General features: G+C 38.0%; 1 protein-coding gene across 2 annotated transcripts in view; it reads right to left on the bottom strand.

Annotated features, from left to right (window-relative positions):
- Positions 1-571: 571 nt before the first annotated feature.
- The window catches only part of CCDC158 (coiled-coil domain containing 158), a 29024-nt gene continuing 4426 nt past the window's right edge, over positions 572-25169 (bottom strand). For both annotated transcript variants that reach the window (XM_026042742.1, XM_026042743.1), the window contains exons 3-24: positions 24605-24732; positions 23765-24009; positions 23322-23431; positions 22710-23046; positions 21998-22074; positions 21206-21316; positions 19616-19730; positions 17094-17213; positions 15435-15632; positions 13760-14242; positions 13179-13368; positions 11755-11907; positions 11178-11290; positions 9795-9953; positions 8730-8822; positions 7298-7423; positions 6457-6617; positions 4561-4620; positions 4140-4207; positions 3557-3757; positions 1913-2017; positions 572-678 (exon numbers count right to left, since the gene is read on the bottom strand). In XM_026042742.1, coding sequence (XP_025898527.1) covers positions 602-678; positions 1913-2017; positions 3557-3757; positions 4140-4207; positions 4561-4620; positions 6457-6617; positions 7298-7423; positions 8730-8822; positions 9795-9953; positions 11178-11290; positions 11755-11907; positions 13179-13368; positions 13760-14242; positions 15435-15632; positions 17094-17213; positions 19616-19730; positions 21206-21316; positions 21998-22074; positions 22710-23046; positions 23322-23431; positions 23765-24009; positions 24605-24732 — 3430 coding nt within the window. In that variant the 3' untranslated portion in view covers positions 572-601. The remainder of the gene's footprint in view (positions 679-1912; positions 2018-3556; positions 3758-4139; positions 4208-4560; positions 4621-6456; positions 6618-7297; positions 7424-8729; positions 8823-9794; positions 9954-11177; positions 11291-11754; positions 11908-13178; positions 13369-13759; positions 14243-15434; positions 15633-17093; positions 17214-19615; positions 19731-21205; positions 21317-21997; positions 22075-22709; positions 23047-23321; positions 23432-23764; positions 24010-24604; positions 24733-25169) is intronic.

A 25169-nucleotide genomic window follows, 5' to 3' on the forward strand; every position in this document is an offset into this window, starting at 1 on the left:
ATGAGTCCATTCTGCTTCAAGGAAACATGGTATAGGATGAAATCTGTGCAGTCTTGCAGCTGTAGGCATGGGGTCAACACCTCCTCTATCCCAGCGTTAACGAGTGCCAAGGGAAACTTCCTTCTTGCATTGCAAATATTTGGTCATTCTGGAAATCCAGATGAATCATAATTTATTCAACTAATAACAAGAAGGATAGGTAGAAGGATAAGGGATGGATTTTTTTTCAGAAGTTTAAAAAAATGAAATAAGATTTTCCAAAATTAACTTTCTAAACAAGAGTACCTGAAATGGTGTGCAAGCAGCAGAATATACAGGGTGCACATGCTTTGCTGGAACTTGGCGTAGTCAGCAACTCCCTGTGGCCGGCGTCCCTCAAGGCACGTAGCTATTCCAAATGTGTGCCAGTGAAAGAGTCCGTATTTAGATATATGCTCACTCCTCTGTACTTCACACTCATTTCAAATGAGGACCGCAATAAATGTGCCAGTTCCAGGCAGAGATTATGAAACTGCAAGAACCTTTATTCATCTTCAAAGGTATAATATATTTTTAATACAATATACATACGTGAAAGCAATTACTAAGGCATAAGATGTCTTCATTTAGCTATTTTTTTCTCCTTTTCTTTCACTTTCTCTATCTTCTTCTCCTGAGTTCTGATCATTGATGACATTGCTGAAAATAGCAGCAAGAGGAGATTATCTGAACACTGTCCAATGTTAAAATGATTGAAGTGCAGACACATAAAGCTGTATAAGACCATCCCACATGTCATACTCTGCACTTACCAAGCCCTTACATATATAACTTCATGTTGTATTTCTTAAACTTCAGTCTTTTAATAGCAAAGATCAACCCAATTACCAATGGACACCACTTAATCTGCTTTCTGGACCAAAGGGTCACATCTGAAGCTGGACTAAGTGACAAAATGCTATTGAATTTAGCAACTGAGACTTTCTCTTATGTAATAATTTCAAACTAATTGCATCACTCATGCAATGGGGCTTACTTTGCATGCACATAAATTGCTTTTTGATTTCATCCTTTTCACATAGATAACTTACAATACTTCAATATATACTTTGAATGTATGGTACAGCAAACATGTGACCTAAAAACATTAACAGACATGGAAAATAGTTACCTTATACTTTATATAAAACAATTTGACTATTTTTACCTATATCAGATTCTTTACATATCCCTATATGAACTGTATGATGAGGGGAAATAGGAATTTTCTAAATTCATGGAGGGAGACTTCAAGGCCAACACATGGAATGTGCAATAAGCATGGAAAAGACAGGAAGTCTGTCTCATCTGGCATCCTGCTATCATGTGAATTTATGAAGGTTTATTTTATTTATTATTATTATTATGAAGGTTTATTTATGAAGGTCATTTCAAAGATGGTAAAGGAATGAACTTCAAGAGTCCTCCACAGACTTGACTGTGGTCACCTCAGATAAAAAAAAAAAAAAAGGACAAACAAACAAACACAACACTGAGGAGGAAAGGAAGTGCTTGATGGCCACTGCTGGGAAACTATGGATGTTTTGAACTCTTCTACCATGAGAATATCTATGTTTCCCTGAAAGTATCCTCAGCTCTTGAAAATTTTCATTTAATTGGACGTGATAGCACATGGGGTACCTGAACAGATACCACATTTGAAATGTAAAGGATCTTGAAGCTTGTTAGAGTTAAGGGGCTGAGCAACAGCGCATTGTGCCATGAAGCTAATTACTCTCATAGGAGCTGGATAAAGTGCAAGTGGGTGCTACTAAGTCAGACACATCTGAATTGATAGAATACGAAACCACAGCTAATTCTATAGCTGGTATCACAAATAGTTTATGGCAATATGGGTATTCTAACAAGGCATTGTTTTGATAAATTTTGGCACCTTGATTTTTCATCTGTAGTGTTTCCACCAGGTTCTGCAGACTTTCCATCTTGTTCTGTAGCTTCCTCGATGTATTGTCACTAGTCTCCACAGGCTGAGAAGCTACTGAAAAAATTAGACAAAGGTTATTACAGATCAAAAAATAAAAAAAAAGAAAAAGCTACTGAATTATTCAAAGATGCCACCTGAAGGGAAAATCCTAGAAAATAAAATTACCAATGGCAGAAGTTCCAGTAAAAAAACAAGGTTATCAACACTGTTTTAGACTTAATAGTACTTCTATCTCTAAATGAGAAGGGAACCAAATTTTCAGATTGCCTGTAAATGTGTTTTGGGGAAAGGAGACAATGTTTCATATTATTAAAATAATATTTATGCCCACAACTTATAAACTGCTCTTTGTCAGTAGATCTGAAGGAGTTGTACAAACGAAAGCAGTAGCATAATTTGCATTTTGCAGATGAGAAAATTGGAGGACAGAAGGATGTAACTAAAGCCAGAAACAAAATCAAATTCCAGATAATCCAAAAGCTAGATCAGTGCAGAATTCAACAGGTACTCTGCCTTTCTGACAGCCACAAGCCTATCTGAAACATAAGGTTGCAACAGCAGTGGACATCTTTGCAGCTGCCACAGCTGGGCTCTCTAGATGCCCAGTATTAAGTTCAGAAACAATCTGAGATTTAACTCCAACTACAGTTGCAGAGATATCCACACCACAAAACCATTTACTACTGATTGCGTGCTTAAGAGAGATACCATCCATAACTCAGTCCCACTTCAGGAGAACATCATGTTGCTCTCCAAAGTACAGAAACTTGCCTGAACCCACATGGTCAGGTCAGCACTTTGATGGGGAAATGCCACCAACAGCTGAACTCTTTATGAGCAGGCACTTCTTGGCTGTTAAACAAGCATCAGAAGTAGAAATTAGCTAACAACTGCACGCTTCATCTTTGCACAGGAAGACAGGCCACGGAAGCAAAGGTTATTCAGCAATAATGTGACTGTTCTAGCCAGGACGGCTGCTCAGGCCAGCTTAGGCATTCTTCTGCATAAAGCACAAAGAGCAGAACCCGATCCCTCTAAGACATAACTAATAAAGTGATTGGAAAAATGCCTGTATTGCTGTGATAACAGCACAACAACATGCATGATGATTTTAGATTGAAACTACCAAAGAATCCCACCACAGCAGCAGGAAATAACTGCCTTTTTTTATATTCTTTGGAGCCACAGTTAGACAGTTGTTTGTGCCAGAACTGGCTTAGAGCTCAGTGGGAAACTTCTCAGTTACACTGCTACCTGCAGTGCTTACACACCCTCTGAAAGAAACCATTTTCTGGTTTTTTTTTTGTGCCAAGTTAGAACAAGAGATTTTTTTTTTTTTTAAAGGCTATTTGGTAAGTCAGTATTGCCTGAGAGGTTGCTCTCTCACCTACTGTACCTAACCATTTTGAAGGCCTTTTGCAACTTCTTGTAATAAAGCAAGCCTGAAAGGCTGGTTCACTGGCAAGCCACATGAATCTTCAGCAACATGGATTATGTTAGCTACACATTATAAACATACATGAAAATTCAAGGTAGTGCCACAATCATGTATTGCACAGGAGCTCTTTGGACTGGAAATAGGACCACACTTACGTATCCGGGTGCCTGTGGCTGTAGCTTCTGGAGAGCCTCCCTTCTGCACAGCCGATGAAGTGCTAGGAGCATCGTCAAGGGCGAGCGTCGGAGCAGTCAGCAGCGAGTGCACTGGGGACCTTGGTCGGCCCCTCTCTTCCCCAAGGGCCTTCTTGGGGGAGGATGTGTAACGAGGAGCTGCTAAAAAGAAGGATGCTCCACCTGGGAAATGATCAAGCCCCATGAGCACGTTCCCAAACACGTGTACCATTACCTGTGTTCATCTTAGCTGTGCAATGCGTACAAAGTTGGGTGCCCCTCGTTGCACCCTCCAAATGTTACATTTTTACACCAATTGCAACAGGCAATTTGTAAACTAGTTTCTGCTATTGAGCTATTTCAATAAGTGACTTAGGACTTATTATAATTATAAAAATAATTATAGTAAAATATAATTCCCATTATAATATAATTATAACTACGTAATTATAACTATATAATTATAATGATAATAGGAAGTATAGTATTTGGACCACATTTCTTTTTCTACTATTCCATAACGTTCCAGTTCCACATCTAAACAATGCATTCAGTGCAAACTTACCCGTGGATGTGAAAGGCAGCGAAACATCCTGGGACTGAAGATCTGCTGTACACAAAGGTAAAGGATCCCTGCAAGCCAAAAGAATCAAAACTCACTTTTGAAGCATCATACTCGGTTTTTGCACTAACTTTGCACTAACTTGCACAGTGAAGCTTTAATATGCAATCCACAGATCTCATACATGTATATTAAACACTGGAAATAAGTTCCAGAGCTCTTGCCCAAAGGGATCAAATAAATTCACAGCTTAGTCTGTAATTCCCAGGAAGCTTTTAGCATAATGAATAATTTATGAGAAAGCTCAGGACTAATTATTTTTAGAAGTGCCTTAGAAACTGCTTCTTAAATCAGTACCTTAAACCTTTCAACCTTATATCAGGTTGAAAAGCAGGTAATTCAGCTAACTGAAAACACTTCTCACCAGCTGACGGTATCCTGCTCCATGCTGCTTACTGTGCCTGAGTCTCTAACTGGCGTTTCTCTGCGTGGAAAGACATATTGCTGTCAAAATCACAACAAAAGCCTTGCCAAGACAACCCCTATATTTTATATTTTTAGATGATTATTTTCTTTTTTAAGCATTTGCAAAAATGCTCTACTCACCTTTCAAAGCACCACAATTCTTAACTGAGGCATTGGGAATAGCTACAACAAGAACCCAAACCATCTTAATTTCAGTTTTCATGGGAGACGGTCAAGGAAGTCTCAGCTCTGCTTCAGCTAGCTAGAAGCAATTTTTTTTTCTAGCTCTCCATACACCACGTATTTCTGTTCAATTGAACTCTACTCAATTATTTTCAAAATCTATTTAAAAGGAAATATATTAATTTCTAGGGCTTTCAGTAACATCCTAGGGATGTCATTGTCAAATTTTTCATTACAGAAAAATGTGAAGGTACTCTTCTGCGAAAAGAACACCTTTTACATGTGACCTTCTCAGTCACTAGACACTGAGTCACTGGCACACAGAAATGGAATATTAGGATATTAAGGACCACAAGTCTGGTCAATTAATTTTATACTACTTGACTTATTCCCTCAGAATTTTGATCAGCAAGGAATTCCTAGCTTTTTGCAAAATCATTAGTGTATTCTACATTTTTTAAAATCCATTTTGCTAAGCATCTGCCTTGGTTTCTCAAAATATTATCAGGGTCCTTTTGCTGTATCCACAGTGAAAGGTGGAAATTTCTCACCTTTTGCAAGGATCTTAACATGGACTGAAGGTAGTAGCACATTCTCTACTTGCACCATCTCCGTGTATACAAAAAGACATCAGAATCAGCACAGTCAACAGTATTTAGAAAGCCATACGCTTTAACAGATAACTTGATATTTTGAGTGATATTTAGGTGTAGGATTCTCTCAGCGTTGCTTAAATTTTGAATGAGAAGACTACTGGAGGAGAGAAAACACCAGAAAAAAAAATTTTCTCCTAAACCCTGCTTTATTCCAGTCCAAACCTGGAAGTTTTGGAATATATCTAGGAATATAGATCTAGGAAGCAACAGAAATGCTGGCAAATGAGCACTGTTGACATCATAGAATCAAGGATTCTATGAAAGAGAGGCGAAGTTTACAGAAAGAGGTAGCATATTTATTACTTCAAAGCTGGGATAAACAGATAGGTTTCTTAAGTCCTTTAGAGGGCTAAAATAGAAGCTTTTACTCTTTAGTTCTTAAAAATGTGCATGTTGATAACAGATCTTTGAGTCACTATGAATAAGCAAAAAAAAGAAAACCATAAAAGGAAAAGAGAACAACAAAAAAACAAACATCAGTATTAGCAATCTGAGAGTGATATAGTCTCACTAGTATATAATACAAGAGAAAAGTCATGTTTGTAATACAAGAATCCTACTGAAAGTCCTTGAATTAAATTTTCCTGTTATAAAGGGTCCTTATTTACTGAGCTGGAAAAAAAAACAGAATTTGTGCTGTACTGATTTTTCAAACTCCTGCCATTGGCATTATCATTTATATGATCAGAAACATTTATCTGCTTCCAAAATAAGAAAAGGGATATTTAAATAACACACAAAAAAAGCAAGGAGTTAAAAATTAAAAACAAATAAATTCCCAAACAAAAACAATGAAGGCAGATGATGTAGTCACTTCCTATTTCCATACCACCTAAAGCATCTGATGAATCAGGCAAGCAAGAGAATTTGAAAAACCCTTCGGATACCTCAACTTTATTCCTTAACCCATTTTTCTGACAGAAAAACTCCTTTTACTGCTTGTCAAGTGCACAATGGCCAGACATTAGTTCCAGATGGCAATGCAAGTACACAGCACACAACCGAATTAGTCTTACACGGTGCTCCTCACGGTCGCTGAAGGTGATGTTCTTGCCCCGTCACTGTCATTCTTGGTAAGAGCCACAGCGGGGATCTCACTGTCTGAGCTTAATTCCTGAAGAATCTTCTTTAAATCTCGAAGTGGTTCCTCCTTCAAAATGCCTGATTTGGGTGTGAACTGAAATAAAATCCTTCTGTTATAAAGTACTTTGATAACAGCAATCTATTTTTCAGTTCATATATGTATATATATATTCACTCAAAGCAGTTATATTCCCCCTAGTTGACCTAAAACTTGGAAACTAGTAATTTTCTGGTCATTTTAGTGGAAAGTTAGTGGAGATAAGACAAGGTTAACTTTTATAAAATCCACACAGCAAAAAAAATGTATTTTAGCAAGAGAGATTCAAGATGATGCTTTCTATGATGAACAGTCAGAACAGCACTAGCACCTAACCTAAGTCTAAATGCAGGTGCACAAAAACAAAAAGGAAGGTGACACGTGTAACATTAGGAAAAAAATGGTCTTAATCTGTCCAAGTGAACTTTAAGAACTCAAACATTGAATAAGCAAAGCTATTACTGGTGAACTAGATGTACGAACGCAGTGAAGTTAATGAGATGCTATGTAGAGGTCTATTTTTGCCACCACCAAAGCGAAGTCATTTACACTAAGTGAACCACTAGCAGAAACAAAAAACGAGAAGCAATGAGTCTATAACATAAGAGAAATACAGGGAAAGATCTAATCTTTAGGGGTAGGAATCTTGCCACCTGCTCTCCCCTTTAGAAACGCCGTGCATTTGTCCCGTTTGGCAGAGGCCCGTTGCGGGTGAGCACGGGTTGGCAGGTACTCACGTGAGGAAGGCAGCTGGCAGCGGGCAGGCAGGGCGGCCCGCTCGCGTTGTGCTGCTGGGGCAGCGCCAGCGCCGCGCGCTGCCGGCCTGGGGCCGAGGCGGAGGAGAAGCCCGGGCCCTGCAGCTCCTGGCAAAGAACACGAGTCACAGGCCAGGCACGGAAATGGCATGCGGAGAGCAAGGCCTCTGGAATAGGGCCTCTCTTCGTTTCATGCTATAATATCCAGCATTCAATTCTCAAAACACTCTCTAATATTTACTACGCATCCTCAGACATAACCCCTTCAAGTCCTTTTGGGATCCAAGTGGAGGCAATAATGATTGTTTTATTTATTTTCAGGCACTCATTGTATCCTCTGGATCCATGCAAGCAGAGAAAGTCTCACCATCATTACAAAACTGAACTGTGCCATGTTTCTTATGTGCACTTTTCCCAGTGAGGTGACAGCTGTTTTCATCAGTGTGAGATTCTCCACCTTTGTCGCAGTTCATATGAAATTCCCTTTGCATCCTTTACTTAAGTCTGTATTTGGAAGATAATATTTCATTTCCCAATTAAAACTAAAAGTTTTGCCCCTCCAAGGTACCTACCAATCATATTTGCTTTACCCCTGCTAACATCTTAGTATGCTTCTTAAAAACGTATTTTTTCATTAAATACCAAACTATTTGACATCATCAAGACAGACCCAATTCCATCGTTCTCAGTCTGCATATAGCTCAAAAGCTGTTGCTTCTGTTTCAAACCTGGAGCAGGATAGGCATTCCCCAAAGTTTAGCACATTCCAATAACTAAATTGGATCTAATAAAGGGCACCAGCCATCCCTATAGACCTTGCCTCTACACTTATTTTGAAGTCAATATTCCTAGAATTGTTTACTTTTTTGATGTCCTTCCAGTATATAGCACTTCAGAGTAATTCTCATCATGAACATTACATCGTGCAGTAAAGAACTACTCCACATTAATACAAGTTTCCTAATGCAAACTTTTGAAAGCACCTTGAAATAAATGGGCTTAGTCCTGAAATACAGACACAAAGTTAATGCACCTACTTTCGATCTATACGTAGAATCACAGAGCGGTTGAGATTGGAAGGAACCTCTAGAGATCTAGTCCAACCCCTCTGCTCCAGCAGGGACGCCTGGAACACGGGACATAGGGTGGCAACCAGGCAAGTTTGAAGACCTCCAGAGAAGGAGAATCCACAGTCTCCCTGGGCAGCCTGTTCCACGGCTCTGTCACCCTCACGGACAAGTTCTTCCTTACACCCAGATGGAACTGCCTGTGTTTCAGTCTGTACCTATTACCCTTTGTCCTCTCACTGGTTGGCACTGAGAAGAGTTTGGTCCCATCCTCCCTACATTCTCCCCTCAGATAGTTAGACGTGTTGGATCAGATCTCTTCACAGTCTTATCAATAAAGTACTTACCTTCACATCTAAAGCATGCTGCAACCTGAAGCGCATTGCTTCTTGTTCCTGGCACTGGATTATGCACTGGCACTCTGAAAACTGCATGGATGCCTGTAAGTGAGGAGATACTAAATTAAGTTTCCTAAAATTTACTCTTTTACATATATATATATATATTTTTGTAAATGACTTTCTCTTGTGTTCTTCATCTGACACAGGAAAAAAGTGCACACATGCATTATATATATCTTTTTAACCTATTTCTAGCAGTAGGGAAAGTGTTTTATAGAAACCTAAGATGGTCAGATGCCTTTCTCGATAGGGTTACATGGGCAGACCTGTTATATGATCCCAGGAGCAATTGGCATCTCCTTAACACTACAACACCAAGAAAGGTGTTAATCCTGTCCTAAACTTACTGAACATTTTCAGGATTAGACAATTGAAATGTTTTATTAAAACTAAAGCCTACTCAGTGTTTTAAAGTACATATTTAATAACTTTCCTGATGTATCTCAATGTCCACTTCATTTTCAAATCCTATTCTATTCTTCCAAACAGTATACCTTAACTAGATGTGGCAACTTAAAACAACATAAGTATTTTTCATATCAATTAAAATTGAGGAAACCTCTAAGCAAAAGAAATAAACTGCACACAAAAAGCATGCTCTTAGGGAATCAGACTGCTTTTATTAGTTTAAAAAAACTTAATCTTCAGAGTTAAAAACAAAACATGACTTTCTGTGCTTCTTTATGAGTCCCACTGATGCAAGTGTCAGCTCACTCGGGCAGTGTGTGTGTATGGTTAAAAGCAGCAGCTTTTTGCAAATATACCATACTTCTATTTTACCCAGATTTCTATTTTCCTTAGCTCGTAAGGGGTAAACCAAGAATTCTTACCAATATAGTAGAAGTATTTTACCGTAAAAATCCTTATAGGACTCACAGATTTGTCCTCAGGTGTGCAGCTTGCAATACACATTAGCAGAGCATAGCAAATACAACCTGGATAAGAGGTCAGACTTCTCTTCTTAGGAGACCATGGTAAAGCTCCCTGCTCTCTTACCGAACCCAAAACTACCTTATCAAGGGCTGTCTCCATCCTGGATATTTTTTCTTTCAGACGTTTGTCTTGCGACCTAAGGATCTCCAGTTCCCCAGCCATCTTGGTATTTTCTGTGACAATATAGCTCAATTCGTGGCTTAGTTTATTATTTTCTTCTTTGAGATAATGCTTTTCCTGAGGTTAAGGAGAGGAAGAACAGTGTGAGACTAAAATTTGTAACTGCCCATGTTACACATTTTTTCCTGTGATGTTCCATTTTTCAAAATTTTGAATGAATCATTCCAGAAGCTTAGCTATTATACTTTACAGCAAAACAAGGATTTTTTTTCTCCTCAGCAAGAAGATAAGTTCTTACAAAAAAATGATGTAGTTGGACTTTTAGACCCTTTTTCAAACTGAAATGTTAAGTGCAGGAGTATACCACCTGGTCAAAGTTCCCCATTACACTTTAATAAGTACATTATTATTTTTTCTCTTCTCCTCTCCTCGCATTTAGGGCTTGAAGAATTTTCTAAGAGTCCAACTACTACTGTAAAGATATGAAGAGGTCCATTGTATATGCAAAAAGTTAACCATAGCCATCAAGCATCAGTCCAAACCCATGCAAGTGCCAGAAGCCAGAGAACAGGTAAGCGCAAACAGATAAAAAAACCTTTCCATCACAGAATATGATGGACAGACCTCAACACACAGAGTTCAGCACCAGAACTGCAGAGGTTGAAAGTAGGAACCATGACAGAACAATCTGCAAAACAGTCTTCCCTTGCAACCAGCTGATTGTATTTCCACACAGACAACAATGCTTACAGAAACCACGGAACCAAGCTGTTGTACTGCATAGCTCATACGTATTAGTTGCTAAATTAAAAAAAAAAAAATAGTTGACACTGGGAAGTATGAACCCTAAACATCCCTGGATGGGGTTTCCAGCTTTACAATATAATGTTTTCTAGCTATGTAGCTGGAAAATGATTATTTTGAGACAGTGTGGCTTAGGAATCCTTGCCAAGATAAAGACCAGAATCTACAGGAACTATATCCAAAAAATCATAATTTCCTAAAATTTCAACAAGCCTCATCTATATGAGGGATGAGAAATTCACACATTGTCTCAAGTCTACCTTTTTAAAAGATCTGAGATCACGAGCCCAAATCTCACCGATAGTTGCACTGTTTTTTCAGAGAAACTAATTTTCAGAACTTAGTCTGTGAGAGTCTAGCTTAAACCATGGACACATTCCTTGATCTATCACTTGCTAACAGGAAGGAAAAGGAAGGTGCCCTTTACATCAAATAATACTCCCTTTAGTACTCCTTGGACTCATCATGATCCTACATCTCTCCAAAGACCAGTTTCTCTTAATACGGTTAAATACTTCTACTTGGAGCTCTTGGGACCTTAGCTGCATTTGTCATTGCCTCTTCCAAGAATTTAATCTTGCTCTGTAATGCATCTATCTGTCCTCTCTTGGCTGTGATTTGCTTCTGCATTCCCATTGCAATTTTCATAGCTGTAAAACAACAAGATTTGCAACTGTTAATTCTGAATAAGAAAGATGAGTTAGGCATTCTGAGCTCTCGTAAAGGACTCTGGAAACCAGTTACCAACATTACTCTAAGATGTATTGTTGATATGCTGAAGCAGCACCCTATTGTCATCCACACCAGCAAACCACTGACTAGGCTGAGCAGAACTTCTCTAAAGGTGGTGGTACCAGGCCCATAATACACGCAAGACAAAGAAAAAGTCCCTTGGAGTCTTTAAAGATCTAATCAGAAAATGCAGCTCATCGTCTAAGTTTTAGAGTATGTAGTAAGTGGTAAAATGTATGTATATCCAACTTCATTCTATCGCACAGAATTTTTAGAACATTTGGAATACCCTTGAGATAACTAACTCATAAATTTTATCAATACTTATAAAAAACCTCTTGCGGAAAAAGACAAAAAGGTGGGAAGATCCCACCTTAATTACCATGGCCATCAGATCCTTCCATAGTCTTTAGAGCAGCTCTGGTCTGATCTAGCTCAGCTTTGGCTGATTTCAACTGCATTTTCAATTTCTTAGCATTATTCTCCATCTCTTCAGTTTTACCTCGGAAGTTTCTCTTTAAATCTTCATATTCCTCTGAGCATAAGACAGAAATCACAGTGGGTAAAGGTTATCAGTCTTGTAGACAAAAATTCCTGATGTGTTCCCAACTTCTTTTAAGGGAATATTAGATATGCAAATAGCTAAGACCTAAAGCAAGTAACAACCATTGCTAACAGATATGGAAGCCATAGCACAGTGTTTTGCACATCAGCAGAGGCTTCTGTTTCATTTAAAAAAGATGTGTTCTTTAATTGCTGACCAAAGCAATACTTGAACAAGGTGAGAAAAAGGTTGATTTCTGACTCCCCACTGCTATAACTTTGTGAAAGGTAAAGTTACTAATGAGGGCATCATTTTGTCCTCATTACACAGACCACTGTGCTCCAACTGTACCAACAGCTTGGCCTTCATTGCTCCATGCCATTTATTGCGATAAGCCTTCTTGAACCTCACGGCTGATTAGTACCATAAAAACCTAAGGGTCAAGTCCAGGGTCAAGGTCCCACAGCCAGGAACCAAGGTCCCTGGACATCGAGGTCAGGGTCAAGGCTGGGGTCAAGGTCCTGGGTCCCACTTCAACATAAACTTACTTACTTTTTATAAAACTCAATAAGCTTCCAAGTGTTACTGTGTATTTAGCATGATTTTGAAGCAGATGTCCCCAGGGACTACTTTATCCAAGCAGGGGATTGCTTAGATAACAAAGGACACAAACAGTATCATGAATGCATTGCAGCTATAACAAACTCCATGAGAGTTTTGGTGAGCTTACTCAGGTAGGGGCCCTCATATTTAACCTTGAGGGTTTTTTTTTTTTTTTTTTTTTACTATTTATTTGCTCCACTTGCATCTGTCATGTGTTAATTGTGAAAGTAGCAGCTCTAGCTAAGGCATAAGCATTTAAACAATGATAAAATGCAAACACATCAGAAGTCACATTCCTCTGTAATTTGAGGATAGTTAAGGATCTGCTAGTGTCCTCTGAAAAGCCTTATGTAAAGCAGTCAAGTTTACATTGTTTGATTTATTAAACATGCTTCTCTGGGCCCTAGACAAAGTCATTCAAGCAATCACTATTTTGGTGCAGGATGGAGACAGCCTGCCATAAAGATTACACCTCTGTCACTCTGTGCCCAAATCCCAAGTCATGACTTAGCTCTCCAAAGCAGCCTGACCATCACACACTGTTAGGAAACCTTCTAAAGTACCAGCAGCCATATTTGGATTCAGCAAGCAGGCTGCTCTTCTATTTTTAACATCAGTCTCATTTAGCAGCTGACTTAAGCTGAGCTGAGGCTACCTACCTGTAAGGCCAGCTAGCTCACCACGACTGGCTTTCAGCTCCTTCATTAGCTGCTCTTTTTCCAGTTTCATATCCTTAACTGTGTGGAGCCTTTCAGTGCATGTGTTCACCAGCTTAACCTTTTCCAATTCCAGCTCGCTCAGCCTGGCCTCCAAATCAAGTATTCTGGCTTCTTTTTCCTCCTTTACAATCTATTTATGCAAGGAAGAAGTGGATGTATGTAAAAAAACAAAATATTGCAATGAAAATGTGCAGACATTATTTTAAGTCTTGTGTCAGAGAATAACTTGGAATAAGCAAGAAGAGTAGAACAGAAATTACTTATTTGTTAATCCAGACAAAAAGGGTATAATGGAATCTGAACTGGCTTTAGAGCCCATTTTACCTTGCCAGATACAATTTGAGAATCATTATCACCTTTTTTGGATAGTTCATGGACCAGTATCGTTCTATCAATTCTTTTCACATGATTAGCATTCAAGATACATTGTCTGAGCTGCTTGAAAACCAGACAGCGCTGGTATATGAACTTAAACAATAGAACAGCCTTCAAGTAACATTAATACAACAGTATTTCCAGACCTTAATTTCTTGTGCTTCCATCTTCCATTCATTGATTTCTTTAATAAGCTGGGACTTCTCCACTTCCATCGCTCCAGCAGCTCGACTGTGCTGGCCCACCATCTGGGTCATATTATCAATTTGCTTTTGCAAGATCCCAATAATCCTTTCTTTTTCTACCACCTGCAGTCTCAGCGTGTCACACTCAGACTGCACGCTCTGCAAACGGTCTCCTTCATTCTTCAGCTGCTGAAGCTCCTGCGTCCTACTGCTAACTTGGGCACGTAGCTTCTTGATTTCCTTATTGGTAACATCAATGGCACTCTCTTTCTCCTGCAGGCAAGTTGTCAGATTTGATACTGTTCTCTCAGCCACCTCCAAATTCATCTGCTTGACTTTAAGATCTTCCCTAACTTTACGGAGCATCTCTTTGGTTGAGTCCAGTTGGACAGTCAGGGAAGAGATTCTTTCAATGCTTTCATTTTTTTCCTTAATGGCAGCCATCTAAACAAAAGCAATGAAATATTAACTAAAAAAGTTTATTTCTATTTTCAGAATTTCCTTTGTCCTCCCTATTTTCTCTTCTTGGTCTTAAATATTTAACAGTCTCACAAGAAAATTATTCTGGCATAGGCACGTGTAAAATGACCAAATGGTTCTTTTTGTTTCCTCCCTCCTCTCCCTGCTTATTTAACTCTTTGTTGCAAAATATATATGAATTGAAAATAGAAAATCAAAAATTAGAGTAACGTGAAAAAACATGTTTGCACTGTACAGCTTTTAAAGGAGTTTGGGGTAAAAATCTTTATTAAAACTCTGACTGCATCATAAATTAATCCCATACACAGATTTTTCAAATTAGCAATGATTTTATTACTGAGGCCAAAAAATGCACATGGAGCATCACCATTTATGAGTGTTGTGTTGTCAGGATTTGCTAACAGCACAGACTGGAAGCAGTAGGAAAGAATGAACATAGGAGGAGGACTGAAGGTAAAAATAATGGCTTGGAGAACTGTAGAAGATGCAAAGCAGCACAAGGCCAGTGGTTTACTTGATTTTTCCTCAGAATGCCAAGGAGCTAGTAGAACTGCCAGTGGTTACTTAAACATAGCTTATCTTTGAACAGCTGAAATCCTGCAGAAACCTCAGTGTTTGAAATGTGGTTTGGTGTCTAGGCGTCTATTTTGTCAGTAGTAGTTCTTCCTAGTCAAGAATTGCCTTTAGCTTAGAATCTGGGTTATAAATATGCATACCATGATAGTCTTACTAAGCACCGCATCAAGCCGGGCAAGAAAGAATGAAGGTCTTGAGTTTACTCATTCTTACAGAAGTGCTCACTACTGGAAATAATGCCTGGAACACTTCTGCTACTTCTGGCAGCACAAAACTTTTATAAAAAACAAAATCATATATCAAGTATTCATTTTCTCATGAATCTTATGCCACTGATTATACATAGAAAAATCATGCTTCTACTATAACAACAGTCAACATGGAACAAGGCAAGAATACATAGATTACCAGAGAAAAGATGCACAATATGACTGTCATGCGTTCAAATATTTGATTGGAAAACTTTGACACTTGAGCTCCAAAAGCGCAGTCACCAAAACCTGAGTTGTAGCAGCTCTGAGCTACAGTCCCTCTCATGCCACTTCCTCTCCAGGACACMGACATGCAGTAGCTCACCAACCTGGCACTCCATTTGTTCCTGACATTCAATCCTCATYGCCTTCACTGTGTTTTCCACGTGCTTCAATTCCATGTTCTTGGTGTCCAGTTCTCTCTTTAGATGGTCAATAGTGATGCTGCTGTCTCTGTCCCGATCCCAAAATCTCTTGTTCTGCTCTTTTTCTAGATTTAGTTCTATCTCTTTTTTATGCAGTTCAGACTACGAGAAATTACAGTGATCTCACTCTTAGTCATATATATTTTGTTCTTTTMCTTAATACTAGCAACATTCAATTACACAGTTGCATATCTGAACAGGAATTATTGCATGGATTTAAACATAACAAGACAGAAGTATTGACTGAGCTTGTTTTACACCTCCTACACTTACATCCTTACAACAAAGCAGCAGCTTTCAACTTTGTGCTTTAAATACTGCTACTATAATTATACTGAAGCAAATAGCATAGCCACACGGAAGTCTTTGATGTCATCTACATTGYCCAAATCAGTATAAGCAGCAAAATAAAAAGGGATGATATTGTGCCAACTTTAAAGGAAAAAACCCACTATAACTATGCCATGGAAAGCTTCTCAGATAAATATTCCTCATTTAGCACTATTAAGAATTATTCCTTTCTTGTTTGATTTCACATAATAATTTGTGACAAGTTTTCCAGACCTTAGATCTTATCTGTCTCAAAGATCATAACAATAGTACATGATTAAAATTATAATTTATAATTAGAAAGGTAAATCAAGTTAAGAAACTGACATGCATATTTCAGAGTTTCTAATTTAAAAAAATGAATTGAATWGAACTCTGAATAGATATTTCTGCTATAAATAACTTTTGATGTTATATCAAAATAYAGTTTAGACTATACATACATGATTAGAGCTGACTGAAGAACAAACTAAAAAGCTCAGGTAACAAAAATACTAAGTGAAGGCCTAGAAATAAWTGCAATCTAAAATTGCAATTCATAGCTTTCAATCTGACAACCATTATTCAGAGTCTATGCTTCCCTTCAGCTATGTGTAGCTCTATAGGAAATCTATAGGAAAAGACTGACTTGAGATATTTCTTACTATAAGCATACCATGGTGAATGAAATAATCTCAGCCTCTCTTTCAGAACACCATGATACTAACCAAGTAAACGGACCTAATGAACCACACAAACTAATCTACCAAAATTCAGTCCTTAAAGCATAATCTTTASTAAAGGATAGGAAGGGTGACTTTAATGCATGGAGCTAGCAGTGACAAAACCAACTGAACTTGACAAAATTTTACTACTGCACATTTAWTAAACATAACATAATAAGATAATAACATAATTTGTCAGTGCTTAAAACGGCTAAGGACATCTTGATATGTCTWACAAAATAGGTATAAAAGGACTAAGTTTGCTTAAGGCGGTCTACACTGTGGGATTAAAGGTGTCTGAAATAATCAATATGATTTGCWTACTTTCAAGTGTTTTGAACCTCTGACCAAAAAGCTTATTGTGATCATTTGCCTTTTCTAGTGAGTAGAAAGGTTCTTGGGAATACCTTCCTAACAAGTAATTCAAAGTTATAACAAAAGGTGAGTCTCAAACATAATTCTAACTCGGCTGTCCTATTCCTAAAACAAGCAATGCACAATTTCTTTAAATATTGTCATTTCTTCTTACCAACAGCTGATGAAGCTGGTCATCCAGATTTCCAGATTCTTGGCTATATTGATCTCGTTGTGTCTGAGCCTCTGCCATCTCAGAACGAGCTAGGTGCAACTGCTTTTCAAGRTCTTCTACCTAAAATAAAAGCACAAAAAGCAACTCAACTTCAAGGCAATTATTCTCACTTGCTCTACATGAACAATAGGTCTTCTTCTAGACCATTTCTAGCTSTTCCATAGATAGTGAAAATTAGGTTTTCTTATTGCAGTGATTAAACTGAGTTTCTTTGCAGAATGAACTCAGGTCCACGAGTATAAGTAGGATTCTACTCTGACCTAAACATCATCTAAAATTCCTCATCTTGTATAAGCAAGCTGCAACTTATATGGAGCTCTTAAGAAAAAACACACTAAATAACCTGCTCTTCTAGTACTAGCCTAATAATCATTTTAAGATCTGCAATCTGTTCAAGTTAGCACCAAAACATGTACATTTCATTTCTACTTCTTCAGGAKAGTTTCTTTGGCATGGGGCAGAAGTAGTAAATCTCTTTTTTTCCCTTTTCCTCCTCTGCAACTTGTGCCAGAGRCATTTTAGGAGACATGTATGAGATGGTAGGCCTGTTTACATTCTTTTCTAAGAAAAGAGAAACATACTGCTACTGCCTAACCAAACAGAACTGTAAATAAGCATTCAATATTTACATTGACAATTAAATACCAGATTTCCTGACTGCTGAAGTATTTGATATCCACAGCTGACAGTGACTTTTAATTTTCACCAATTCGCCTGAAACTTTTACTTTGTAATAAAGTTGGTAACTTTATGTTTCCAACCARAACAGCTGTGGAGAAACCCCTGTTGTAATAGAAATCCAATTGCAAAAGCTTCCTGTACATTCTCTCCCCTCCTCCTAGGTAATCATCTCAGAGTAGCCCTACATGAAATTTGTCACCTGTGAACTTATCTCTTACTCAAATTTAGCACAGTAATTCAGTATACTGTACCTCCTACTTGGAAAAAACTATATCAATGGACCAATTAATATATTTTTATAGGCACATGAAACCAAGCTTTCTTGGAGCTAGTATACTGTCAAATAAAACCTTTAATTCTGTATCTGTCAATTTTCCATGTGTCACGTGCTAAACATTGTGAAAAGGTAGACATGTCAGAAATATACACTACATTTAAAATGACCTATGTAATCTCTTCTTATGCAATGGACTGCCCATCTCATGTCAAAGACATTAGGTAAACAGATCAACATGAGAAGCACAACATTTGCCTGAGAATGAAATATAGCAGATATTGATAGTGGAAATAAATATTTTGCTTTTTGGATATGTGTGAATCAATGAAATTGGTAAAGGTATTTGGATGTGAAAAGTATTTGGATGTGAAAAAAAGCAATGCTGTTCAAGAATGAACACAATTTGTCTCTCTCATCCCTGCCACTCCATTCCCAAATGTTTTTAGATTGGAAAACATCAGCTCTGTCCATGTCATCAGATCATGGCCTGAACTTTCCAACAGCAAGTAGAGGGTTTCCTAAATGCTTATGCTTCCCCATCTAAACTGTATTTGGATCCGTTAARCATTACGCACAAGTCAGCTCAACTACCAGAACTGGTAATAATTTCTATCTGAGCAGATTTCCCATCTTCTAGGAGAGGCCTCAACAAGGTTGTTTTGCTTTGAAGAAGTTAAGTATTCTGAAATCAATCTTGCAATTGTCTTGCTGTTTCCATGGAATCAAAATAAATATATTTATAATAATAAATTCCCAATAAAGCCAAAGATTCTCTGATGGGACTGTATCAAGTTCCCTCCATCTCACTGCAGAAATTCCATGCCATATTACCCAGAAAAAATATCTTCATCTTCATGGCGGACTATGGCAGAAAAAAGTAATTTCAGAGTGCTTTCTAATAGAATAGTAAAAAAAAAACAAGTATACAGATCCTCACCAGCCTGTCTGCTCTGTCTGTTATTGTATCCAACTATTAAAAATACACTATGGATTTCAACACATTAGGTTTTAACAAAGTGAAAACAGTAGTGCATCTCCGGGTATTTGAAAGCRTCTCCAAAACTTCTCTAAGCTCTATGCTCTCACGGCTTTGCACTTAAGAACACAGTTATCAGGGACTTGTTCTTGCCACTACAATTTAAATGAAGCTCTTTTTATCACCTGACAGCTTTTTGTCCATATATTCTTCAGTGGCTGAGTAGAACTATGTCTACTACGTGACACTGATAATACAGAAWCTGTCTTTTAATGTGTTCCCCAAAGACAAATTTGCCTGCATTATAACAGGCATTCAATGCACACTGTAGAACCATTTCMCACTAGAGGAACTTTATTCTTAGGAACACAATTTTATCGAGTTTGGGATAATACAGCTTACCTTTCAATCCACCTCATTTTTCTGAAGTGAAGCCATACCAAAGCGTTTCCTCATCTATCCAGAATACTTTACATGCACACACCCAGTTTAGCTAGTGCTAATCCTAACACAATTATCCGTACGCACCTTGTGCTCGTACGTCCTCTTAGCTTCGCGTAATTCAGAACGCAGCTGAGAAACAGTGGATTCCAGCTGACTAACTTGATGTGCATGCATTGAATTTCGGCTTCTTGTCTGTTCCCTTAGAAATAATTTCAATTAAAATATTAAAAACACGTGAGAAATAGAAATTTGAAATATTTCTGGTTCTTCTTAGACTAACACTGAAGAATGTTTTTATAAATGTGATAAAAATATCCTTTTATTGAACAGACTTGGTCAGAGTTCYCACATAAACCTACATAGCCTTAGTGCTGATGACTCATTTATCAAGTCAATAAAGCTGGTTTCAAATGCACCTCAGCTACTGTGCAAACAGAAATGAGTAGCRTCTTGCTATCAGTGATTCAGTCTCACCTATACATGCCAGAAATAATACATATTGATCTCCAAATCCCATCTTACATTTGTAATATTTCAACACAATCTTGTCTTTTAACTGGCAAATGAATCAGCCATTTCCAAGACTTTAATTGGCTGCTAAGAATTACTATGCTGTTTTATTCACACTCAGTTATCAGCTATGTCAGCAGTACCAAAATAGTCACATTKCCCCACATTGAATTCACCCTTTATAATTACCATTCATTACTATTTGTATATGTATGCAAAAAGCAAAATTCTTTACCCATTCTGGTCCRTTTTTCTGCTTATATTGCTGGAAATATTTCTTGTATCTGATTATGTGAAACACTTACAAGGCAAAGATCACCYTACAATATGGGGACCCTCATAGCACCCACAACCACAGCCCTCAAGTTATGATTAAGAACTTAAACTCATTGTTGCAGTTCTGCTTGAGGAATTCAAAAGCAACTTTGTAAGGCAGCTAAAAGTTAGCACGTAGTTTTCATCAAAATTGCTAAAATGGATAAATGTATTTATGTGCTGAAAAAATGTGTTTTGACAAAAACCAATCTTAGCATTCCTCTTAGTTTTTTTCAAAATACAGAGTGACTTTGTATGAAAAATCACAGTTCCAAATATTTCTTCGAGTATGCTCCAGCAGGATACCCTGCACAACAGTAAAATATTCTTTTATACACACACACAAAAAAGAAAAAGGTTAAGCAGCAAGACAAGTGGCTTTGAAATGATTTCCTATTTTAACTCTTTCAGAAGGAGCATTTCAAGCTTTGTGCTGATATGATCCTTCAAGTGCTGCCTCCTGAATGGAGGATGGCTGCACGCACTGCAGAAACTGCTCACAATGGAGATGCCCCAACAAAATAATGTCAAGGGCTCAAAACAGGTCTGAACCTCAACTGACTCSACTTACTCTGCTTAACTACAGGAGGCAAAAAGAACTAGTTCATAAGCCTGATTCTCAKAGTTTGCTTAAAGGATGAATGTTTTCCATCTCACTAATTTAGCATAGTTTTTTTGTTCGTTTCTGTACTCCAATTCACAGTTTATCTAAGAACTACTTAACTCCTAAACAAAGACCCTAACAAACCAATAGGGGCAGAATATACTAGCAGTGTAAACTTCCTCTCAATTTAAGGTTACTCTTAACATGTTTTATACTTTCTTAACATTTTCTATGAAGAAACATACTGAATGATCTCCATCTGGCTTTGGATACTATTTGCATGGCTGTGCGCACTGTTAGCTTTTTCAGTTAGTGCTGCCACCTCCTGTTCATGTTCACTTACTAGCTGCTCAATCCTGTTTTAAGAAGAAAACATGAGTTATRTTTTTATATATTTAGATATATAATATCAAGTATTAACTTCTGCAATTACCTTCATTCTGTATCATTTAATAATGGAGATACTCTCAAAATAAATTCCAACCATCTCACTGAGCAAAAGTGCCTCCGCATTCGAATAAAGTGAGGTATACCAATATTCATGACAAAAACACATCAGGCAGAGAAGGTCAAACCTAATGAGCACGGCCTTCCCAATGCAGATGACCAAGTGCTCTAACTGTAAAATAGGAGGCAGAAGAGGCCTGACCCTGGTTAAAGTGTCCAGTCAAGCCCTGAGCTATGACTGAAAACTGTAATGCCTTAAATGACACTGCCATCAGTCAAGATGATCTTGATGCTTTGTTCAGCGAATAACATGCATGTGCTACATCCACTTGGGAAAAAATCCAGTACAATATGCTGGTACCTTTTTTGTCTAGATTCTTGGTAAATATTTCCTTTTGGGAAATAATTATTACTAGAAATTGTCRGCATGGAAGGAAAAGAATACCAGCATCATGGGCAAATAAACACTCAACATCAGAATAATCAAGAGCCCCCAAACAGGGACTGCATAGCCTCACCACTGCACAACTTACCACAACTAAAAAGTCAGAATCATTGCTTTAACAAATAAATAAATGGAGAAGAGGTACCTATTTTGATGCTGCTGAAGCAGAAGATCTGTTTTGGTCTGAGAGTCTTTTTTCAGTGATTCCAACTCTTCCTCCACCTATTACAAAAATATAACACTAAGCCCTGAACAAAACAGTTTAAACAGGAGCTTGCAAAGCAAGAACATAGCTATTCCTTCTGCGTTATACAACAAAAATTTGCAAATGTTGAATTCCCATCATTAATGCAGATGCAGCTAGGACAGAGCACAAGCCTAACATGCCAGCATTTGCCTTATTAACTCTAAGAGCATATTTTTCYTCTTTATGCCTGGCGTGGATTTGATTTTGCATAAAGCTTTTAAGTAATCATGTAATACAGATCAAGTATGTCCACTGAGGGTATAGATTTTTGGGGGAATGAACAGCCACTCTCGATTAAAGTACCRGGCTTCTCAAGCAAACAATATTTATTACACATTAAAAATCCAAGACTAAGTTATCCTCTGGACAATACTTCTGGACAATAATGCAAGAGTTGTCTGGAAAAAAAAGATTGTATACCTTAGCTCTGTCATTTGTTTGTCACAATAATCATTTCTATAGGGGRAAACTTCAGCTAACCTCTATTTTGTGAATAAACATGAATACTTTGTTTTCTTCARTGGAAATGCGAGCTCATGGAGTTTTGCAAAATACATGTTTCTGTATAACAAAATATTGCAGAAAAATAAGTAGCATACGCTCCACATACCCGAACAACCTTTTCTTTGAGGTACACCACCTCTGAGTCTAAATCCCTTAGGACCTCCGTAAAGGCTGTGCTCAGATTGTGGATGTGGAAGCTGGCAGTGTTCTCCTGCTCTTGCTCCTGCAAGGCTTTCTTGCTTGGGCTGCCTTTGTAGTCCATGAGGATGCCACGCAGTTCCATGAGGACTTCCTCATGGTCACGGACCATCTTTTTGAGATGCTCTCTTTGGCTGTCAGCCTCCCTCAGCATCTCCTCCTGCAGGCAATTGGCTGTTTCTAGCTCCTGAATGGTAGTTTTAAGCTGCATTTTTATGCTCTCTTGGCTGTGGGACTCCCTTTGCCTGAATTTTCGAAGTGAAGAAATACTTTAAAAAATAGGACTCAACAAGATTTTTATTCCAAATAAGAGTAGCATTATTGTTAATAGTTTAATATAAATTTATTAAGATTTAATAGAATAATATTTTGACAATTTAATAAGCTGCTTTTTAAGCCAAGAYGCCATAATCTCATCATCTTTACTCCTGACGCCAAGTCCCACATTAGGAAATCTGGTCTGCCCCTCAACACCCACATCTAAGCTCCACATAATGTACAGTTGGCTTGACATTGGTACCTCATATCCTCAAGTGTATCTCTTTCCAGCTGCACTTCCAATAGTTTTGTTTGCAAATAAGAAATGGTCTGTTTTAAACTGATTTTTTGTTGCTCATGTAGCTCTGTGGTCTGGAAAGAAAAAAGTCAAATCAACCAAACCAAAAGTGGCTAACTACACTCCAGATATTAACAGGTCTTTTTAAAATATTTCTTGGTTAACTAGCTACCCAAGCTGCACAGGTTTGAATCAAGTATGTTTGGGACATCAGTGGAGGGGCTGTGACAACACTACTACCTATCAACTCTTCTGTCTGCCACATAGTACTTAAAAAYCACAATAGCCAAGTAGAACATACAACAGCCAAGAGGCTGTTGMAAGTACTATTAGTCAAACTGTTCATAGACCTAGCAATTACACCAATGACAAAAGCTCAGCTGTRCTTAGGCAAATTTGCAACTTACTTCACTGAGCCACCTCTGTAGATCTCTGACTTTCTGAGAGTATTCTTCCTGGGTATTCTCTACGTGTTTTTTGCCAGAATAACCTATGTTTTTTTTCATGGAATCAATGTCCTTCTCATATTTTGAATAGAAAACAYTTCTGGGGTGGCTGCTAGCAGTATCAGAAGAGGCTGAGGTTTCCATTGCTGTGCTGAAAACAGAAGAAGCTAAAGTGTTTGGGTTGCTGAGCAAAGGGCTAACAGCACCTGAAAAGCAGAAAAAATACATGTTGAAATGGGGTCATCGCAGAAGAACAGTCATCTCTTCCTGAACTGGCTATTAGTGCCACTGAGCACTGATGTCTCTCCATCTGCCTCTACATAGAGAWGGACCATCTTTCCTAAGGACCAGAAGCTCAGGCAATTTCTGTCAGGCACATTCTTGCCTTCTGATACACACCACACTGGGTGTGGAGCACAACCACAAGCAGTGGCTGGCACAGCTAAGGCCTTGCTGCATTCCCCTGACACCTKGCTGGCTGGTMAGACTGTTGGTCTGGCAACCTGTCTGATGTTTTTCCTGGGATCCWGTATACATATGAAATTAAGTCAAGMACAATACTTTTGTATARAACCCTCTGCAGTCACCATCAATGGCTATGTTTTGTTATATCTTTGCAAAAACATCCTTTTCCACTGTTCAAAAGTCAAAATGTTTTCACAAGACYGGGAAGCAACTAGCTACCAATGTTTCAACTCTCATGTGAAATAGTAACTTTTTAGCCATCTTTAAAAATGTAATAGCCTGGAATATTAACAACGATTTAGTCCTAAACCTCTCTGAAATCTGCTTAGTACTTACCCATGCTAGGCATGTTGCCCCTTGGTAAAGTCTCCTCACGATTAAGAGAATGTGTGAGAGATTCCACTGAGAACCTGACAGATTCTTCCTCGAGTTTCACATCTTTCGTTTGTCTTTCTGGGGCCTCCCTGCAAAATGGTACATAAAAGCATTTATTGCAACAGTAGGTCTAAATACAGAAGTATACACAAGAACATTACGTCTCAAGTGGTACCTGCAGAATTGGTTGATGCTTTTCTGTTCTATTGATTTACACTTACATTTAGCAATACAGTGACAGAGCAGTTGACTGCAGTCAAGTTGCAGCAGTTGATAACTACACATTTCTGCCATTAGCACACCTAACAGAGGCCCCAACAATAGTACTTCATCTAAAAAATAAATGGTTTTATATTACAAAAACATATTTTCTTCTATAGCCGTATTTTTCTCTCAACCAGCCAGTACATTCTCACTTTACTGACACAAAACTTGATCTGCAACATTCAGCAACTGTTCGGATCCCTAACCCCTTTGCAAACAAACTCTTAGAACCGAGAAACAGTCATTTTCAGGCTTTGGAACA

This window comes from Nothoprocta perdicaria, unplaced genomic scaffold (assembly GCF_003342845.1).
Source record: "Nothoprocta perdicaria isolate Ctin4 unplaced genomic scaffold, notPer1 scaffold_313, whole genome shotgun sequence".
Lineage (NCBI taxonomy): Eukaryota > Metazoa > Chordata > Aves > Tinamiformes > Tinamidae > Nothoprocta > Nothoprocta perdicaria.